Source organism: Knufia obscura (genome assembly GCF_036327395.1).
Source record: "Knufia obscura strain CCFEE 5817 isolate CBS 148926 chromosome Unknown scaffold_2, whole genome shotgun sequence".
In the NCBI taxonomy this organism is placed as follows: Eukaryota; Fungi; Ascomycota; class Eurotiomycetes; order Chaetothyriales; family Trichomeriaceae; genus Knufia; species Knufia obscura.
The window spans coordinates 1,985,993-2,008,963 of record NW_027042688.1 but is presented as its reverse complement, the minus strand read 5'-3'; the positions used below and the strand labels follow the sequence as shown (position 1 = coordinate 2,008,963).

The 22,971-nt window shown below is 34.3% G+C and overlaps 1 protein-coding gene across 1 annotated transcript; it reads left to right on the top strand.

The window, feature by feature from the left end:
* Positions 1 to 538: 538 nt before the first annotated feature.
* On the top strand, positions 539 to 1,940 carry PMZ80_002577 (uncharacterized protein; the record flags this gene model as incomplete). Its single annotated transcript, XM_064871009.1, has 2 exons — positions 539 to 1,368; positions 1,514 to 1,940. 2 exons carry the CDS (start codon positions 539 to 541, stop codon positions 1,938 to 1,940), a joined length of 1,257 nt encoding a protein of 418 aa, XP_064733462.1.
* Between the last annotated feature and the right edge of the window lie 21,031 nt (positions 1,941 to 22,971).

Below are 22,971 nucleotides of genomic sequence, written 5' to 3'. Positions count from 1 at the left end.
TGCGAGACCGTCGGTAGACCTTCTGTAGTTGCTAGTACACTCCTGCAATCACTCATCAACGTCGCTACCTGCAGACTCTGACTATCGAAAACCTTGCTTAAAGTGGATGTTCCGAATGCAGATGTCAACGATGTATGCGGAACTTGGAAGCAGCATAGCTCTAGCAAACCGACAAGCTCCGACAAGCTCCGACAAGATACCGTACATCCACCCGGTTAGGGCCCCGCAGATCGCCAGCATGCCCGCGAATCGTTATGTCAGCAGCAGGGTACCACGACTCTGTCATGTTGACTGAGTCTGCAACAAGACCTGATCCTTGCGCCTTTACGTGGGTACATGATGCGGAAGATGAATCTTAGCCAGGGAAGGACTCCGATGCTATTAGAACACCCGCCGCTCACTCTGTTCGAAGCTGATACCTCTAGGCACTACCTCTTCTCAAGACATACTTACATCTCCTCAAACCTAGATAAGAAAAGCTATCTCAGCTTCATGTCAAAGCTTCCATAAAACCATCCGAACACACGAACAAGACCAAATGAAGTTCCAAAAGCTCCTCCGAGCCTTCCTCGCGGCACAAACCCTCCTCGCCCCAACTAAAGCTCAAATTCAAGCACCAGCACCCCCAGGCTTAGCACCACCCATCTCCCCCTCAGACCGCATCTACACAGGCGACCAGACTTCCAATACCCTCACCGTAATCGACCCTTCGCAGAACCGCGTCCTCGGCACAATCTCCCTCGGCGACACCCGCCTAAGCAACACCCTAAACCCGCAATACATCCGCTCTGTCAGCTCCCACGGCCTCGGCTTCTCCCGCGACGGGAAATACATCGTCTCCCTCAGCGTGCTCACCAATACCGTCACGGTGATTCGTACTGCGGATAATAGAATAGTGTCGCAAACCTCCGTCGACCGCGGCCCCCACGAGGCGTTCTTCGCGCCGGATAACACTACGATCTGGATTGGAACACGCGGCGTCAGCAGCGTGAATATCATCGATGGGATCAATGGGACTTTGACGCATCGGATCCCCACCGCCGATGGGCCGAGTAAAGTCCTCTTTAGCCCTGATGGGTTGACCGCATATGTGAACCACATTCGTGCGCCGGTAATCTCTGTCATCGATGTAGCAAGCAAACAGGTGAAGTATAACATCACGGGTCTGGCTGATACATTCTCCAGTGATATGATGCTCGATGCCACAGGGTACACCCTAATCGCAGCGCACAAAATGACAGGTCAGATCAGCGTGGTCGATGTTCACGCGCGCCGCGTCATCGCGAATATCACAACGGGTCCGGAGACGAACCACCCGAATTTCGCCGTGGTGAACGGGACGACGCATGTTTTTTGTGACGGTTGCGAGTATGAATCATACGAAGGTGTATAGCCAGGCTTCACCGCAGGATGTGCCGGTGTTTGTCACGGCGATACCAGCCAGTGGTGTGGAACCGCATGGAATTTGGCCGAGTCCGGATAATAGCAGGGTGTATATACTGAACGAACACAGCGACTCATTGGATCTGGTTGATGCGAATAGTCTGAGTGTGATCGATACGATGCGTGTTGGGCAGGAGGGTCACAAGGGGTTGGGGTTGAGCGTTGTGAATCGGTTGGTCCCGGTGTTGTCGTCGTCAGGCGAGCAGCTGCATAGTAATGGGGCTGGGCCTCCGCAGGCATTGATCACGGTGAGACAAACGGCCGGCCTTGACATGTTCCAGGTCATTGGCCGGAACTTGAGATTGAATGGATCGCATACGGCTTCGGCGGTACCGGTCTGTGAGGGGTGTGGAGGGGGGAACGTGAGGATTCCGCTTGTTACGTTCACGGCTAGCACGATGATGAAGGATGGGTGTGGTGCTGCGCCGCAGGTTTTGGCGTTCTTTAAGTGGTTTGGGGTTTATGAGGTGGGGAGTTTGGAGATCGTGGAGGACTAGAGATGGATGTGTGGACGAGGAGGTGCGCTCCGGGCGTGTGTGGCTGCGATGAAGGGTACATCGAAAGGTCGTTTCTGACTTGAAAGCCGTGCTCGGGCTATACCGTGGTTTCGAGTATTGCTCTGCCATTTTGTGCGTACTTGTTCTTTATGACGAAAGCCTCGATCAACGAATAAGGCGGTATCGTACAAGGGGACAGTACCACCACGATGCACTCAACTTCAGAATTCGCCATGTCCTCGAAAAGCTACTGTGAAGTAATCGACCAAGATGTCCTTTGCCGCAAGTCTGGTTTTGATATGCCGCTCACGTCTTTTGGAGCATCCATTTCCAGTCCCTTGAGTCCATAACGCTGTTGTTATTGGCCACGGTGGCTCATTCTTCAGCAAATGTGTCTGTGGGTGGTCACGAAGTGGTTGTCGCGCATGTATTGGGATATGTCCAGCTTGTTGTGACGTAAGTCTTCGCAATTCGTGGCCCCATTCCATTGAGTTGAGCTTAGCAGCCAGATCTCGTTTGCTCCAAAATGCGTTGCGTGATAATACCTTAGCTGCTGTGAGGTGGGTCACACAGTTTGTTCCGCGCCGGTCACCTGGCTATCCTACGAGCCGGGCATACGTACGCTGACCTTGATAAATGTGAGGACCACAAGCATGTCCGAGTCGTTGACACCGATCACACTTCTCCTGCCTTTCCTCCCAGTCTCTCACTTCTGGTAGACATTGTTTGTTATCGCGCCGGCATTGGTGGCACTTCGCAAAAGTCCGGCGAGTCCGGGCCTTATCGCGAGCATCCCAGCCAAGTAAGTCTAACCCGGTAGCTGTAGCTTGACTGCTGTAAGAGTCTGTTGGCGGTGGCGAGACTAGCATGGGAGTCCTTTCCCCCCTGGCTGATTCAGGTGGCGGCGAAGCACCGCCAGCCGACGCAGTTGATGTTTCACTGCAAGGTATAGGAATCTGGTCGCTGGTCGGGTATGCAGGACTGGCCGTGACATCGATCACCACATCTTCGAGGTCGTTCGTCCTGCCAGTCGGTCTCTGTCGGGACAGGAAGCTCGCAGTTGCATGGCGGTATATCAAGCCGATCACGACTGCTAGCGATAGGGGCACAAGGAGCACATAGGATGATGAGGGATCCCCCATAGCACCGTCAGATGCGGTATCGCCTTCTAGACTAAGGTTGCCAGCATGAGCTCCCGAGTCTCGAAATGTCGTTGCACTGCTGCCTCCACCACATTCGTCCAGCGCGACCCAGTGACAGCTCAACCTCGAATGCACTGGAACGGATCTCCGATCAAGCATCGCTGGCGACCACTCAGGCAAAGCCAGAGTCTCATGGAGTACCTTCTGACACTCAAGATCAACAATGATATCAGGGCCTGCATATCGAGCTCTGCAGTCATCTCGGAGAGCCATGAGGTTTGCGAGCGCAGCTAAAGCATTGGCTTTCTCGCTCAACACATTCGCTTTTTCAGCAAGTATGTTCGATCTCTTTGCTGCAGATAGACTCTCGTGCGCCCACCAGGTCATGACAACCGATAGCGCCATACCAATGGCCGTTATTGTTCGACGAGTACAACTCTGGAGCCATTTGCAGGTTCGGGTAGAATAGTTCGAAGACAGCGACCCATGCTGAGCACTGACTATGGCACTCGTACTTGTGCCCGGTGGATTACCGCTATTTGCAGCGATTGTGGATGGAGCATTGGCCGTGACGGTACTTTGCTGGCCGGAAGTGTTAGTAAGACCCTGTGATGTGGATGCATTGTGCAAGGTCGGTTGTGCCGGCGGAAGAGTTTGAAGTACGATGGTGCTGCTGTTGTTGCTATTAGCCATGCATGAGAGGGTGAGAGTATTCGATCGTTCGGATCGTGAGCATGCACATTGTCAAAGGGTAGAGGTTCAAACTGCGATACAAGGACTCAAGGTCATGCCGACATTCGAGTAGGCGCAGCACGACCGGATGTCGCGATGACCATTGGTGCAATGCATTATGCCAATCGAGTGTTTCTGCAGCTCGAGTGAGCCTTACGAACCGCGCTTAGACAAGGCGAGCGTGGCGATCACTAGACTATGTTGCTTTCATCGAAGTTGGAAGACGTGCAGACGTGCTTTTGTAGGTGACTTGAATGTTTCGGAATGCTTCTCCATCAGTCAATAGGGAAGTTGGGTTGGCGTGCTGTGACAGTAGACAATTGACACTGTGGATAGGCGGTTATTGCTCGATAGCGACGGTTCAACGGAGCGTTATATAGTGCTTCCGGGTGGGTTCTAAGTACTTAACCTTACCTAATTAGCTGCTATCACAGCTATACTATAATAGCATTTTATCACAATACGCCAAAGGCGCTAGTAAGCTGAATTTAGGTAAGTAGCTTAAGTTCTTAGCTGCGTTTGAAGGTCGGACCTTTATAAAGGCTGTACTATAGTAGTAGATGATATCTGCGTAGTAAAATTATATAAGATAACCTTAATACCGACCCTAATACGTTTTATTAGCGAATCGCTAATACCGACGCCTACTCTTAAGTTAAGTAGGTAAGTATAAAGTAAGGCGTTAGTAAAAAGTAAGAAGATCGTTACGATTAACCTCTACCTTTAGTATAAGAAGATATATACTTTGATAGCTAAAGGCTACGAGTATATAAAGAACTAAAGGCTATAAGGCGAGTTTTAGTAGCGAGTAAATAGGGAGTTTACTCGCTAATATTAAGAATATAAGACGCTAGATAATAAGCTTCGTAACGATATCCGAGAGAGGTAAGTTAAGAATAAAGAGTTTAAATAAGGTATAAAGTTAAGAAATAAGAAGCGTTAAAGTAACTATCTACCGTTACTTAATACTTAAATAACTTATATTAAGGCGGTTAAGTCGTTTAAGGCTAAATACTAAGAAGAAGAAGTAGCTCGGAAGGCTATAAGCGCTAAGGTAAGTAAAAAGTATACTTCTTTAAAGTAGACCTTTAGTGCTTAAAAGCGTACTTAAGACGAGATAATAATAGCTAATCGAGTAGAGCGTTACTATAAGTAAGTAAGCTAGCTCGATAACTAAGACATTACTAAAGGTCTACTGCTAAAGGAATTAACTAAAGAGGAAATTATAGTATATAAAGAGCTATTAAGTAGTATTCTTAAGTTAAAGGGAAAGAGATAGTTTAACGGTAGTAAGGATATTTAGACTACGCCTAGCTCGTTAACGCCTATTAATTATAGTAGTACTACTAATATTACTACTATCATTATCGAGACTAACTAAGAGATTATAATAGATATTAGTACTATAAGAGAGATAATAGATAAGTTAGTTAGTAATAACGAATCTAAGAAGATGAATTTATATATAAATCGCTTTAAGTAAGCTATTAATACTATTAATAATAACGTAGCTACTATATAAGTAGAGATAAAATAAATCTAGGAGTATATTATTAAGCTAGGGGAGTTTATAATAAAGTAAGTAGAGAAAAATAGTTTAAATAGTAGTAGTAATATTAATAATAATAGTAGTAGTAGTAGTAGTAGTAGTAGTAGTAGTAGTAGTAGTAGTAGTAGTAATATTAGTTAGGGGTAGTATAATAGTATAATATAACTAAGTCTTTTCTATATAAAGTAAGGCTATAGGTTACCTATATTTATAAAATAAATAATATAGTATACTTTTACCGCTTATATAAGTAATCTTTAGTATAGGAAAATAACCTCCTTTTAAGGCGTAACGGTAATATATATCTACGAATTTTCTTAGATTTTATATTTAAACGATAACTAACCTATATTAGAGGATAAGGCTATAACGATAACCCTTATCGATAAGTATTACACCTTATCGCTATACCTTATTACCCTTATAACTTAACGTTACTAATTACTAATTTAAGTATTCTTTTCCTAATAGTAGTTATATCTTAAAAGTAATTAATATCTAGTTCCCTCTCTCTCTTGAATAAGTTATATAATTAGTAAGAAGTATACCGCAGGGATACTAAGGGCTAATAGAGAATAAACTAACTTTTAAGCTTTTTATTACTCGCGAGCTATTTCTAGTAGTTAATAATATAACCGAAGATATACTTAACCTTAATATAATACCTTAATATATACTTATTAGTAGCCTTTTATAACTCCTTTAGCTTAGCCTTACCCTTCGCCTTCTTTACTAAAGTAAAGATTAAGCGATTTCTAGTAAAGTATCTTTTATTACTATAAATCTACGGCCGATCTTTAAATAAGAGGTAACTAACTAAAGACTATACTATTTTATTAAGACGTAACTTAAATAGTATCTTTTAGTTATTTATACTTCTAGAATATAAGCCGTATAGGCTTAAGATTAAACCGTTAGGTATTAGTAAGCCTTATAGTTAAAGACCGTAGTAATAGTAGTTTCTAAAATATAATTTTAATTAGTTATAGATTTAGTTCTTATCTAGCCGCGTACTTAGTTTATATACTCTATAATTAGGCGGCGACTATCCTACTTAAGTATTTCTTAGAATTTTATAAAAAGATACTACGTAACGTCGTTACTAACCTTTAATAAGAACGGTTTATCTTAATTAAATATCTCTACTTTATTAGCGACCTTCTTATTATAAGTAAGCTTAGATAGTAGAATATAGAATACCTAAAATACCTATAGTACGTAAAACGGACTAAGAGCGCCTACGAAGAGAAACTTAATTTAGTTAAGTATAATAGTTTAGATAGTTAAAGTAAGACTTAAAGACTTTATACTTATACTTAAGTACTTTAATATTAAATACTTTACTTATATTAAACTTTATTTTCTTTTATAGCCTTATTAAGCTTATTTATTATTAAATAGCTTAATAGCTAAAGTATTTAGTAGAGTATTCTTTTAATTATTATATATACTATTTAACTAATTATTTAAAGTATTTAGTAAAGTATTAAATTAACTTTTTAATTATTAAGTATTTATTATTTTAAGTATTAATTTAAGTACTATATATATACTAACTAAGTATTAGTTTAAGTATTAACTTATATATTAAGCTACGAACTAACTTATATATTAATTTATATATTAATTTATATATTAATTTATATATTAATTTAATAGTTTAGATATTTATTTAGTTTTTAATTTAGTAGTTAAAGTATATACTAAAGTACTAACTTTACTACTTAAATATCTATTTAATTCTTAGTTTAGTAGTTAAAGTATTATACTAAGTATTATTTTAACTATTTCTTTTTTATTTATTAAATAATAAAGAGAGGTATTAATTGAATTAATCTTTAACTAATTAATTAATTAAAGTACTAACGAAAGTATTAATTTACTAATTTATTAACTTACTATATAATTATATAGTTATATAGTTCTGTATTTATTTAGTTATATAGTTATATAGTTCTGTATTTATTTAGTTATATAGTTCTATAGTTCTATAGTTATATAGTTCTATAGTTCTATAGTTATATAGTTCTATAGTTATATAGTTATATAGTTATATAGTTATATAGTTATATAGTTATATAGTTATATAGTTATATAGTTATATAGTTATATAGTTATATATTTTAAGTAAGTAAGTATATATTACGAACTAAAGATAAGTAATAAAGAAAAGGCGAAGATAAAGATAAAGGTAAGAGAGTAAGAGAGAAAGAGAGAGATAGATACCTAAATTTTATAGTATCTAAGCCTTTTCGTAGCTTAATTCCTTCGCGCCTTTCTTAATAACGAAGAAGTCTTACGACTTCGAATAATCTTTATAGATAGAGAGTACGATTTAGCGGTTTTAAAGAACTAAATACCGTTATATAGAGACGATTCGTTATCGTAGCGTAGCTAGTAACGAAAAGCGGAAGTTTTAACGTAAAGAGATTTAAGGTATCGTAAAGTTATATAATTTAGAATTATATATAACTAAATATATATACCGAGTAATTAGAAGTACGGCTTTCTTAATATAAAATACCTTTAGATTCCTACTTTATAGAATAAGGCGCTCGGTCTATTACCCCCTTTAAAGGTATATCTCTTAATATTAAGTAATATTATAAGCCTTTTTATCTCGGCCTTAGTAAAGCGGAAGTAGAACGTAGTATTAATATTAGTTTAACGTTACCAACGGTTATTCTAAGCTTTAAGTAATTATAATAATACTCTTAGTTAATATGTACTACGTTTCCTTATTATAATAATACGTAACTATATTTCTTAAGCTACTTAATATTAACGTTAATATAGTATATATAAAAGGAGTATTATTATAATATAAGTATAAGTTATAAGTAATTAACGTTTTTAGTTAGTATTTATCTTAATAAGGCTAATATTAAATAACTTAGTTATTATAGTACGTTTATATAACTTTAAGATAAGTTAATCGATAATAGGTTTTATTTTATTCTATATAAGAAAACGTTTTATTTTACTTATATATATCGGTAATAATACTTAGTCTAATTAGAAGTATTTACTATTATAGTATACTAACTAAACTTCCTTAATATTTATTACTAATATAATAAATAAAATTCTAATATTATATATCGTAATATAATAAGTTACAATAGAATATATTATATTATATTATACGATATATCGTAATATATTATCTTATAAAGTAGGAATCTTACTATAAACTATATTAAGAAAGCTATATATTTAATTAGTTAGTATATCTAATTAGTTATATATAATATAAAATTATATAATTTTATAATACCTTAAATCTTCTTTATACTTATTACGCTATAACTTCTACTATCTATATAGTAATAACGAATCGTCTCTACGTAATAGCGATTACTTTACTAAGTTTACTATATCGTACTCTCTATTTATAAAAGTTTTTCCGACTAAAGGAGATCGCTCGTTAGCGAAGTAAGGTATAAAGAAATAGCCGTAATAGTAATACGTAAAGTAGTAGATACTTTAGAATTTAGCTATTTCTCTCTTTCTTTCTTATCTTCGCTTTTACCTTACCTTCGTTAAGTAATAATTAGGTAATAAGTTAACTACTTAACTATATAACTATATAACTATATAACTATAGAACTATAGAACTATATAACTAAATAAATACAGAACTATATAACTATATAATTATATAGTAAGTTAATAAATTAGTAAATTAATACTTTCGTTAGTACTTTAATTAATTAATTAGTTAAAGATTAATTCAATTAATACCTCTCTTTATTATTTAATAAATAAAAAAGAAATAGTTAAAATAATACTTAGTATAATACTTTAACTACTAAACTAAGAATTAAATAGATATTTAAGTAGTAAAGTTAGTACTTTAGTATATACTTTAACTACTAAATTAAAAACTAAATAAATATCTAAACTATTAAATTAATATATAAATTAATATATAAATTAATATATAAATTAATATATAAGTTAGTTCGTAGCTTAATATATAAGTTAATACTTAAACTAATACTTAGTTAGTATATATATAGTACTTAAATTAATACTTAAAATAATAAATACTTAATAATTAAAAAGTTAATTTAATACTTTACTAAATACTTTAAATAATTAGTTAAATAGTATATATAATAATTAAAAGAATACTCTACTAAATACTTTAGCTATTAAGCTATTTAATAATAAATAAGCTTAATAAGGCTATAAAAGAAAATAAAGTTTAATATAAGTAAAGTATTTAATATTAAAGTACTTAAGTATAAGTATAAAGTCTTTAAGTCTTACTTTAACTATCTAAACTATTATACTTAACTAAATTAAGTTTCTCTTCGTAGGCGCTCTTAGTCCGTTTTACGTACTATAAGGTATTTTACTTAGCGCTAAGATTACTATATATAATATACTTTATACCTAACTTAAATTTAGGACGTATATAAATATATTAATAAGACTACTAGGTATTAACTTTATATTAAGTAAGTAAAGTAGATCTATACAATAAGCCTAATAAATATACTTTATAATATATTATAGAATATAATATAATATATAATATTATTACGGGTCTAAAATAATAGATAACGTATATTATATTAATAAAAAGTTATATAGAGGTCTAAACTAGAGGTTACGACTAAAGCGAGGAAGATAAGTCGCCGAGGTATAAACCGAGTAAACGGTTACGTACTAGCTTATAATTAGCTAACCGTAATATTACCCCCTCTTTTAAGGTAGGGCGTTCGCGACCTATTACTTTTTAAAAAACCTCTACTAAAATTTCGTAACTTAGTTGTCTAAGTTAAACTTACTCTTTTATTACCTTATTTTATCTATTTTAGCTCTTAATATCAAGCCGAAGATTCTAGTATACCTTTTCGAAATCGTTATAGAAGCGGCTTACGTAACTAAATTTCTAAGTATAGTCTATTATACGTACTATACTAATCTATCTTTTCGTATTTAGAAGACTAGCGCTTATTCTAATAGGAGTTATAACTATTTAGCTAGTGCACTACTACTTCCGTTAGATATAGAAACTAGATTATATCGTATTATAAGCGTAGGTACTAGGATCTTTTATACTAGCTAATTATAATTAGTCTACGACCCTCTATCGCATATAAAGCTAGTTTTATAGGTTATAAGACTAGAACTACGTTTATTATTAAACTATAGTAGTAAAACCTTTTGAAGGACGTACTTTACTAGTTATTATAGTTCTAGTCGAAGCTAAGTACTAAAAGATAATTTATAGTACCTCTATTAATAGTACTATAATAGCGTAAATAGCGTTATATTAAATAGCTTTAGCTCTTTCTTTAGGTTACGTAGGCTACGCTTATTCCTAAACTCCCTTAAGGTATTTAAGCTTCGTAATTCTTATCTTTATCTTATTTAGTTCGTACTCGCTATAAGAATTAACTCGTTAAGGATAACGTAAATAGTATTTAAGAAGGAGTTTATTATAGAAGCCGGCGATCTCTTTTTAATTAGCTTAACTCGGTACGTAACCCTTCTATTTAACCTTATATTATAGTTTCTTACTCTTACTAAATAGCCTTAACGTAAGAATTACTTTAACCTTTTATACTTCTTTCTCTTCGCCCGCGTCGTTAGTAGCTATAATTAAAGAAGGCGGGTTTAGGATCTAGCTTAGTACTATATCGTTCGCCGTATAAGGTCGTAGAAGAGAGGTATAAAAGATATCGTAAATATATATTATCTTATAGAGTTTTAGGTAATAAGCCCTAGAATTTACGTGTTCTATAATCTTAAAAGACCCTATATTTTTATTATCTATTTTCTTTACCGGTCGCTTCGTACGTATATTTCTTAAATTTAACTATACTAAATTACCTATCTAGTAGTCTAGCGATAGGGTTTAGCCTTTAGTATACTTCTTATAGTACGCTTAGGCGTAGACTATCTACTCCTTTAGATAAGTATAGAGCTTTATTATTACCTTAGTAAACTTATCCGCCTTAAGCTTATCGACCTTACTGAAGCCTAATAATTTAAATAGGTTATTATAAGGAACTATTAATAAGTAGAGATAGTAACTATAGGTTATAAAGAAAAGCGTTATATTTATTATCTCTAAGATATAATTATTAGTAGCGAACTCCGCTATAGGTAGCTACTTTACTTAGTCGTCTTAAAAATAATTAACGTACGCTCTAAGATACTACTTTATAATCTAATTTAAGTTCTTAGATTAACCGTTAAATTCGGAATAAAAGGTAATTAATAGCTTATAAGTGATATTAAAACGGGTATAAAGTCTCTTTTAGAATATACTAATAAACTATAATCCTTAATCTAAGATAATAGTATTAGAAAGGCCGTAGTATTTAAAGATATAATACTAAAAGTACTTCGTAGTAGAGACTATATTAATTTTAGTATAAAGAATATAATATCGTAGTTTCGTTAGTTAATTAGTTACTATTATAATATTTTAATACTTTTCTAATCTTAGTAATTCGATAAGGAAGTTAACTATAATATATCTTTAGGCTTAGTTAGGAACTTATAGTTATAATAGGTCTTTAGAGTATACGTTACGAAAGGCCTTGATATATTTATAGGTATAATAGTTCTTATAGTATTTCTTAATATACTCTAATATACTAGGCTAGAAGTAGCTATAGTTAACTAGCTTAAAGGTTTTAATCTTCCTAGGGTAACCGCTAAGTATAAGATAGTAAGTATCTTATACTACTACTAGTCTTATCGCCTTAGGTACCTATACCCTCTTCTAATAGTATAGAAATCCTACTATTACTTTATAGTCCGCTAAGGATATTTAACAGCTTAAGAGGAGGATACGAAAGGTAGGTAAGGTCTAAGGTAAGATAAGATATTCGTTTTTAATACGAATTAAGGTTTATAATATATTATCCGAAGTATATACGTTTTATAATAACTTAGTAATATTAATGAGCTTCTTATTAACTAGGTTAAGCGCGATCTTAATTACCTTTACGAAGGATTATACTAAAAGTACTTTAGTATCTAAATTAGCGGGTTTAAGTATTATTTAATATTAATACTTTATACGTTCGTCTTATTCGTTAGGTCGGTTTACTAATATTCGCGTTAAGCTATCCGCCTTTACGTTCTATCTACCTAGGCGATACTAAATCTAGAACTAGAACTTAAAGAGGAATTTACTTTATTAAGCTTACTATCGGTTTAGCTCCTTAGTAGTTATAAAGTATTCTAAACTACCATAATTAAAGAGAACCTTTATAGGTTACGTAGAATCCGGTAATACTAGTTTTAATCGCTATTTTTTAAAGATATAAACTATTACTAGTAGTTCCTTATTATAGATCTTATAGTTATATTCTTATAGCGTTATCTTCTTTAAAAAGAATACTACTAGTTATAGAATACCCTTTAAGTTTTTTTATAATAGTATACTCGCTACTACATAGTTAAATATATTAACCTCTACCTAAGTATCGGCATCTAGGTTAAAGTATTATAGAATTCTTTCTAAGGTAATCGCCGCTTTAACGGCTTAGAAAGCCTAGGCGTAGCGTACTTTCTAGCTAAAGGTAGAGGTATCTTTAGTCTTTATTAACTCGGTAAGTAGTAAAGCTAATCTACTTAACTACGAGATAAATATATAGTAGAAGTTAATAAAGCCTATAAAGAAAAGTACGTCCTTAACGTTACAGAGTATACTCTAATTATAGATTATTTTAATCTTCTTAAGATCTATTTTTAGGCCCTTAGTAGTTATAATTAATTTAAGATACTTAACGATTTAAACGTAAAACTTAGTCTTCTTAATATTAACGTATAAACCCGCCTTCTTAAGTTTAGTAAATACTTCTAAGATATATACTTTATATTCCTTAATAGTATTACTATATACTAAAACGTTATTAAGGTAGGCGATATAGTATTCGTTTAGTATTTTATTTAAGGCGTTATTAATATAACTCTAAAATAAAGAGAGTACGTTATATAAGCTAAATAGTAATACTATATACTTAAATTAACCGAACCTCGTAGTAAAGGCTATCTTTTACTTATATTTTTTTTATTATACGTAGTCGGTTAAATACTATAGTAATATTAAACTTAGAGTAGATCTTCGCTCTATATAGCTTATTTAATATCTTATAAACTTAAGGTAACGAGTACCTATTCTTAATAATAATAGCGTTAATAGCGTAATAATTAATATAGAATCGTAATCCTTCTCTTGATTTTTTAACTAAGATAATAAGTAATAATACCGGTAATAACGAGCTACGAATAAATTCTTTTATAAGTATCTCGTTAAGATACTTCTTAGCGGCTATAAGTTCTTTCTTAGTTATACTATAAGGCTTCTTATAAGAAAGCTTACCTAACTTCTCGTCTACGATAAATTAGATTTCGTAGTTAACGCTTAATCGGTATAAAGGTAATATATCTATATTAGGCCGATAGAATAAATTAGCTATATAGTAGTAGTAATTAAGTAGCTTTAATAAATTAGGTTTATTCTTATCTAGTATAAACTTATTAAAGTTCTTAAGGTTAATTACTATTATCTATAACTTTATAGATCCTAGATAGCCCGAATTCTTATTCTTAACTTTCGGATTTAGTAGTTATATAGATAGCTAAAAGACTACGACTTTACTAGTTAATTATTACTAAATAATTTAATAGAAGTCGCTAATTAAGTAAGTAGAAATCTTAATACCGTTTATAATTATTTCTTCCTAAGGTAATAAAGCTTTATCTTAGAATTAAACGATATATAGTTACCGATAAGGTAGGTAGCTATAATAGTACTTAGGCTAAAATATAATTATATCGTTACTCTAATCTATTTATATGTAATAGCGCTTTAACTAACCCTTTTCTAAAATAATAAAGTAGCTAAGACGGGGTGTAATAAAGTATTTAATAGTCTTAAAGTATTAACCGATAGCTAAGTTAAACTTTATATAGTAGGTAATTACTAATCTTTTTAAGAGGTTAGAATCGGCTAGTATTATCTTCTAATTAAACTTTAGCTTAATCCGCTTAAGCTTTAAGCGTTTAGCGAGTTATTTCGATATAAATAAGGATTATATACCTAAATTAATAAGCGCTTAATATTATAACGGCTCCGTATTAGCGAAGGTAATAGTATAAGAGATAAGAGTCTATAATACCTCGTTAGATCCGGATATTAATAATACCTAAAGCTCTAGTTTACTACGCTCTAAAAGCGGCTTTAATAGAGAGGGTTCTAGTTCGAGACTATAAACTAGGATATCTTATTTTCCGAGTCGTTACTATTATTATATAAGGTATTAAGGTAATACTTAAACTCCTTCTTATTTATAGCGTTACCGTCTTCTTCTAAAGCTACTTTAGTAACCTAGACTTAGTTATTATATATCTTATTATTAGCGTTACGCTATCTCTTCACGATATACTATAGGTCTTATAAGTAATAATTAATCTTATAATAACCCTAGTATTATCTCTTAGTAGCGTATACGATCTTTTATTTATAGCTTAGCGGCTTAAAGCCCTTTAGCTAAGCTAGTAAGGGGACCTTCCTATTAGCCTTGCGAGGTAGTAAGTTAAAGGTTAAGGTTAAAGAGCCGATTAAACTTAACTAGGCGAGGTTCTTCTTAAACTTAGATAAGGATATCTTATTCTTACTTAAGCTAACGCTTCTAGCCTCTATAGCGTTACCCTTACGGCTATTAACGTAACGGAAGTTAATCTCTAAGCGCTAATAAGCGACATAAACCTAGGCTATACTAGTATACTTAGTAAAGACGTTTATTTAGATCTTATTATAAAAGCGATTATTTAGCTTAATAATTAGTTCGTAAGTAGCTAACTCTTTATTCTTATTTAGAATAAGAGCGTAGGCCTTATAGCGATTATAAAAGTCTATAAAGCTCTTATTAAAACGCTACTTAAGTATAATATAGTTAGCTAATACCTTATTACGTTAATTAAACTTATTAAAGTAGGTATTAAGAGCTATAAAGACGTTCTTATCCGACTTATAATATACTAAAATATTAGGGTATAATAACTTAAGGCGAGGCTTAATAATATAAAAAGCCTTACCTTCTAAATAATTAGCTATATAGTTAACTACTACTAGCTCGCCGCCGCTCTCTTTTAGGTTTATTAGAGTATAGAATAGCTTAGTCTTTATCTATAAATTTTACTACGGGTATTTAGTACGATCTCCGTTAAATATAAAAGAGTTAGGAATCTTAATTAACCGATCTCCTCTAATAGTTAAGGTACGTACCTTAGAGGCGGTAGTATAATAAGTAGTATAGCTACCGTATTATTAACCTCGGTCTTAAGCGGGATTACTATTAGTAAAGAGGTTTATATTAAAGCGGTAGCCGGAATAACTAGTATTACTTTTTTACGGTAGAGATACCGAGTTTAACTAACGATTAAGTAAGGGTACGAGACTATTATCGTAAGGCGTAGGCTCTTAAAAGTATAGTATACGACCTTATAACTACTATTACTACTACTAAAGGGTTTAAACTTATTAATTTATAACGTATAGCTCCCATATAACTTTAGATAAGTATTATCTTAAAGCGATTAATTTATTCCTTTAGTCGCGGATCTAACCGTCTTTTTTAGTTACTTTATTCTTATAGTACGTTATATTATTTTCCTATAAGCGGGCTCTATCTTCTAGTTCTTTAATAAGAGCGGCTATTATTCTCTATTGCTAGTATCTCTTAACTTTCTATAACGTTAAGTTAACTAGTTACTTCCTTTAGCTTCTACTTAATATCTTTATATTTAATAATTATTAGGTTATAGTCGCGGGTAGTAGTAGTATATCTTTTAATAAAGCGGTATATTATCTATTAGACTCGCTATATATCGTACTAGGAGACTTTACTAGTAGAGGTCGTAACCTTATTTATAAAGTCGTTAGTAAAGTTAAAGAACTTATTACGGACTATATTAGCTAGGCCGTTATGCGGCTAGGGACGAAGGATATAGGAAAGTCTATCGAGGAAGCCTAGCACGTAAAGGGTTACGTAACTATCCGAAAGAGGTAACTATAGTATACTAAGTTTATAGTATATTAGATTATTAATATACTAATATATTAGTACACTAGTATACTAGGCTAAGCCTTCCTTATTAGGGAATAGCGATATAAGTATATAGCTATAACTTCCCTTTATATAAGTTCTATAGTCTTTATAGTTAATCTAAGTTATACTAGAACCCTACCTATATATAACTTAACCTTATATTAAATACTTACTGGCTTAATATCCTACTTAGCTTACTTAAGTAGAACCACAGAGGTTCCACTCGTACTATTACTAGTCACGTAGAGACACCGGCCTTATAACAGAACTCTAGGTCGTTAGTTACTACGGGGTCTTCTAGTTAACGAAGGAACTATAGGCTAATACTAGTCTTACTTAAAGAGGGTATCTTAAGATATAGCTAAAGGGTATAATCGTGTTACACGCCAGCCTGATCACAACTAGGTAAAATATGTAAACACGGCCACCGAACGGCTAGCACGACTTATAAACTAATTAGGAGGAGTAAGGCCGAGTAACTGCCGTATTAGGCTTAGCCCTAAGTAGGTTAGCTCTATTAAATCTATTTACTCTATAATAGAGTCTATAGAGCGTATAGAGTACGTAAAGGATATATACTACTTTAGATCTAGTTACTCTTTTAGATAAACTCTTTATAGTTAACTTGTGTTACATACTTATACCTACCTAGTAATTATACTCCTAGCTCCGTATACTCTACTCCTATACGCCTTTATTATATCCTTCCTAATAGGAGCCCTAGCTACGTACCTATACCTAATAACCTTATAATAGTTAACCTAACTACCTAAGACCCCTCTAAGGCTCTAACTATCCTTATATAGTTAGTTTTAAGGAGTACCTCTAACACTTTAACTACTACTTCTAGTAAGAAGTATTAGGTACGTATAAGTAAACCCCTATTTTAACTAACTCCTACCGAAGAACTCATCGGTTAATTCTTAAACCTTATAATAGGTTTATAAGCACTAAGCCGAGCGGGCTAAGTAAAAGATAACGCTTCCTTATTAGGGGCGACTACCGAGGTACTACCCCGAGCTACCTTTACACTATCGGGGTTTAAAGTAGCTTAGCTAAACCTTTTTTATAGAGACCGAAAGAAGTTATAATAGTTCCTTAACTAGGTCAACCTTAATCTACTCTTCTATACAGACTCTTTTAAGACAGAAGAGTAGAAGACGGTATACGCCTCTACCTACCTTAGAAAAGACGCAGCAGACTGGTTCGAACCTTATCTAAGGGATTTTATAAATCCAGATCCTTAAGGAAAGAAAGTAGAAACTACGTAGATCTTTACTATATATTCAAACTTTAAGGTTATTATTAGTAAAATCTATAGGGACGTCAACGAAAAGCGAGAAGCTAAACTTAAGATTTAAGCACTACGATAGAACAGTTTAGTATCCCATTACGCTTTATAATTTTAATAACTAAAGTCACGCATCACTTAGAACGATTTAGCCCTTACGGCTGCGTTCTACACAGGACTAAAGGAGGAAATCAAGGACGAGCTTTCTAGAGTAGAGAAGCCCAACACCTTAGCAGTAATAATTACCTAGTTATAAATAATTAACGAGAGGATCTATAAACGACGTCTCGAGAAGGTAGGAAAAGATAACTCTACCTTTCGCGCGCCGAATAAACCTAATATAGTAAAACCTAAGTAATATCCGAAGAACTATTATAGGCCGATATTAATGAATCTTAATACTACATAAAAGAAACGAAATTAACTAAATAAGGGGAAATTTCAGAAACGAGGAAAACTCATATAGAGAGAGCGCGATAAGCGGATTAAGAATAAGCTCTGTCTCTACTATAGGAAACTAGGGCATATAGTAAAAGAGTATCGCGCTAAAAATTAGCTTAATAATACTAAACTAGTAGGATAGCTATAAAGAGCTTAACGAGGCTTACCCCCGGAGTATTAGCTTATAATAGCAGGTCCTACTACCCGTAGTAGAAAGGACAAATAAAGATATAAGGAACCCGAGCCACGCTTAGACTAAGGGAAAGCAGTAGTTACCGTAGTAATAAGTAATTATCTACACCTACGAACGAATTTCTAGGTAGAAGTTAACTACACAGACCTATACTACTTCTAAAATATATAATACACTCATAAGGCGTACGATAGAAACGCCCTTAGACGAGGTAAATGTACGGTGATTAAAATACCGATCTACGATATCGCAGCGTATAAAGAAAGAGAAAACGAAGACGAGTATTAACAGCACGGCTACTAAGGGACGATAATCACCCGCATTCGATTCGAACCTACCCTAGAAGGTATAATTAATACCGACGTATCTAATACAGAACAACTTATAATAGCCGAACCTTAGCAAGAGATTCCGCGGCCAGAAGAGGAAACGAAAGAAAACGTTAGTGATATCGATAATCTAATCTAGGAAGTCGTATAAGTTAACTAGAAGGCGATTCGACTAGTTAAAATACATTATACAACCAGAGGAGCTCGTACCCCTTTCCTAGACGAGACGACCCGAGAAGAATACCTCCAAAACGAGTATATATATCCCAGACTAGCTATATACGCGTTATACACAGTACCACACATACACGTTTATCACTACGATCCCTATAAACCCCACCGAGAATTAAGCAGGGAAGAAGCTAACTAGGCCTTGCGTCAATAACCTAACGATTACTGAGATAAAGGGTATACGTTTAAGGACGTTGCGAAGCACCTTTACCACCCTTTAAACGAGTAGGCAGGACCGAGCTTAGACGGCTCTCTTTAACGCTAAAGGAACAGTCCTTACGACCCTAGTTAAACACTGTGGGACCTACCTACTTACGATGTATTGTCTTAAGCGGTATACTCGATAACTAGAATATTAATATTCTTATTAATTCTAGAGCCTTAGGAACGTATGTCCATAAACGAATAGCTAATAAACTAGCTCGATATCGAAAGAATAAGGCGATTCCTTATAATCTTTCCGGGATCACTAGCGTAAGTTACGCTATAGTAGATTAAGAACTCCGTACTATAACCTTAGAGGTTAATAAGTATAGCGAGCGACTCTCGCTAAATATCGTTAACATAAAGTACGATATCGTTCTAGGAATATCGTAGTTAAAAGCTTATAACCCCGAGATCGACTAAAGCAAAAATAGACTTCTATTTTCCCGATATAGCCACAGAAGCGATTCTTCTAGAAAGGCGATTCCTTTTATTAAAGCAGTTTAGTTACGACCTATAGGAAGGTTACTAGCTTCTACCGAGCCCGTATAGTATCTACCGAAGTATTAAGAATTCTAAGATATCTTTAAAGAAAAAACCGATAAGGAAGCCTTACCCGAATATAAACTATAAGACTATAAAATACCCCTAGTAGAAGGTAAACAACCATTATTCGGACTATTATACTTATTATTACTAAAAGAGTAAGAGGCTCTATAAGCGTATTTAGACACTTACCTAAAGAAGGGATTTATTAGACCCTTAGAATCTTTAGTAGGACACGGAATCTTATTTATACCTAAGAAAGACGGTAAACTACGACTCTATATCGACTATCGTAAATTAAACGATATTACTAAAAAGAATATCTACCCCTTACTACGGATTAATAAACTACAGGATCGCTTTTAAGGCGCTAAATTCTTTATAGTTATCGATATTCGCGAGGTATACTATTGAATCCGAATAAAAGAAGGCGAAGAATAGAAAACAGCGTTTAGGACACGCTTTGGACTCTTTAAATACTATATTATACCGTTTAACTTAATTAACGCCCTAGTAAGCTTCTAAGCTCTCATTAATAATACTCTATAAGAATACCTTAATATATTCTACGTCGCGTACCTTAATAATATAATAATTTACTCTAAAATAATAAAGGAGTATGTACAGCATATTAAAAAGGTCTTATAAAAACTTAGAGAACACGACCTATCGGTTAAATTAGAGAAATACGAATTCTATAAGACTGAAGTACAGTTTCTAGGATATATTATCTCCACTAAAGGTATCCGGATAGATCCTAGTAAGATTTAAGCTGTGCTTAACTAGCTAGTACCTTAGTCTATTAAGGATATATAGGGGTTCCTTAGCCTCGCTAACTTCAATTAACGATTTATTAGGAACTACTCTTAAGTAGCGATACCACTTATAAACCTTATACGAACGGTTAAAACCAACGCTAGTGAGCCACCTATAGTTGGTACGCTAAAGCAAGTATTACGACTATTCAACTTCACAGAAGAAGCCAGGAAGGCATTTAACTTCTTGAAGAAAGCCTTTACAACGGCACCACTCTTAATCTTATTCGATCTAGAGTTATAAACTATTCTAGAAACAGACGCTTCCGACGGAGCGATTACTACCGTTCTTACCTAGGTCTATAGCGATAAGAAGATACGATCTATCGCCTACTATTCCCGAAAGATAACGGGACCCGAGCTAAACTATAATATTTACGATAAAGAACTTCTAGCTATTATTAAAGCCTTTTAACATTAAAGAGTTTACCTTAAGGGACCTAAGTACCCTATTAAGGTCTACTTAGATTATAAGAACTTATTATATTAGAATACTACTAAATAACTTAATAGACGCTAAGTACGATAGGCCGAAACTCTCGCTATATATAATTTTAAGATATTTTATGTTAAAGGGACCGAAAACGGCCGAGCCGACGCCCTAAGTCAATAATTAGACTATATAAAAGACCTTAAACCAGATCTACGGACTATGCTAAAGCAAGAGGAAGAGTACCTTACGTACACACAACCTATCCTCGCTACATTAGAACCAACACCCTATTACGTTACCCGTTAAGGGAGACGCTATAAACTAGCGACGACGGACTACCGGATTATAATAAATAAATACTAGAGCCACGAAAATAACGAATGTCTATACGCCTACGGACTCCTACTAAATAACGGATCTTTAAGACCTAAGGAGGAATTAAGCCTAGAGGAGAGAAACGAGATTATATCACTTTACTATAACGACCCAATAGCGGGACATCTAGGAGTAGATAAAACCATTGAATTAATCATAAGGGACCATAAATAGTCAGGAATCAGAAAGTATATCGAACAATAGATAAGGGACTATCCTACGTGCCACGTCACCAAGCACGCTAGGCACAAACCCTATAGCTTACTACAACCCTTAAAAGCACTAACCGGTACCTAGAAATCGATTACGCTAGACCTTATTATAAAGCTACCTAAGTTAAAGGAACCCCTTACGGGCGTGACCTACGATAGCATCCTTATTGTCTATAACAGGCTTACAAAGTACTCTTACTTTAAGCCTTACCTAGAATTATCTACCGCCGAAGACCTAGTATACGAGTTTCTTTAAACGGTCTTCGCCAATTACAAGATACTAAAAGAAGTTGTGTCCGATTAAGACAAGCTCTTTACTTCTAAATTCTAGAAATCGTTAATAAAGCTTCTAGCGACTAAATATAAGATATTAACTTCGTTCTACCTATAAATAGATAAATAAACAGAACGAATAAATTAAATTCTTAAGTAGTACCTTTAAGGATACATTAACTATCGCTAAGATAATTAGGTTAAACTCTTACTAGTCGCCTAATTCTGCTTTAATAATCATAAATTAGCTAACGACAAGACTCTATTCTATGCTAACTATGGATTTTACCTAAGGCTTAAGGACGTCCTATCGCCTTAACCTAACTAAAAGGCGATAATAAAAGTCGACCTACTTTACGAACTCCATAACGAACTCAAAACGGACCTTGAGTTCCTTGCTAAAAGAGCCTCGAAATACGTAAATAAGAAAAGGTTTACGGGACCGACCTTTTTAGAGGGGGACCCCGTCTACCTAGTTAGGAAAAACATTAAGATAAAAAGACTAAGTTCGAAATTGGACTATACAAAACTTAAGCTATTTAAGATTAAGAAGAAACTTAGGACTATTACGTATAGGCTCTAATTACCGAAGAATATACGAATATATTCTATATTCTATATTTCTCTTCTTAAACCAGTACCTAAGGGCGTAAAACTCTAGACTACTATACAGCTTAATCTAGAAAACGAAAAAGAGGTATACGACTTTAATAAAATTTTAGATTATTAGAGACGATAAGGTAAGCTAAGATACCTAGTTAAGTAGTTAGGCTATGATAAATCAGAAAACACCTAGGAACCAGCGAGGTATATACCTAAGGAGTTTATTACTGCGTTCCATCGACAAAACCCTAGCCTAACTCCTAGGCTAGAAGAGAGGCCTACTACGTATCGTTAAAGGCGACGAGCGAGGCGTTATATAGGGCATTAAATAATGACGGCTACTCCTCTAAGTAACCCTTTATCTCCGACACCGCTTCCAACGCGAGTACCTCCCGCCGGACTATATCACTCTACTATTATAACACGCGCTCTAAGCGCTTCTCTAAACCAGATAGATGCTGCTCAACTAATAGCAACTCTCGGGCCTTTTAAGCAAGTAGATCTCGTCCTATACGAGCTTCCGCCTTTAATTTTAATTTTTAAGACTCTAGGGTATCGAACTCGCTGTAAGAGAA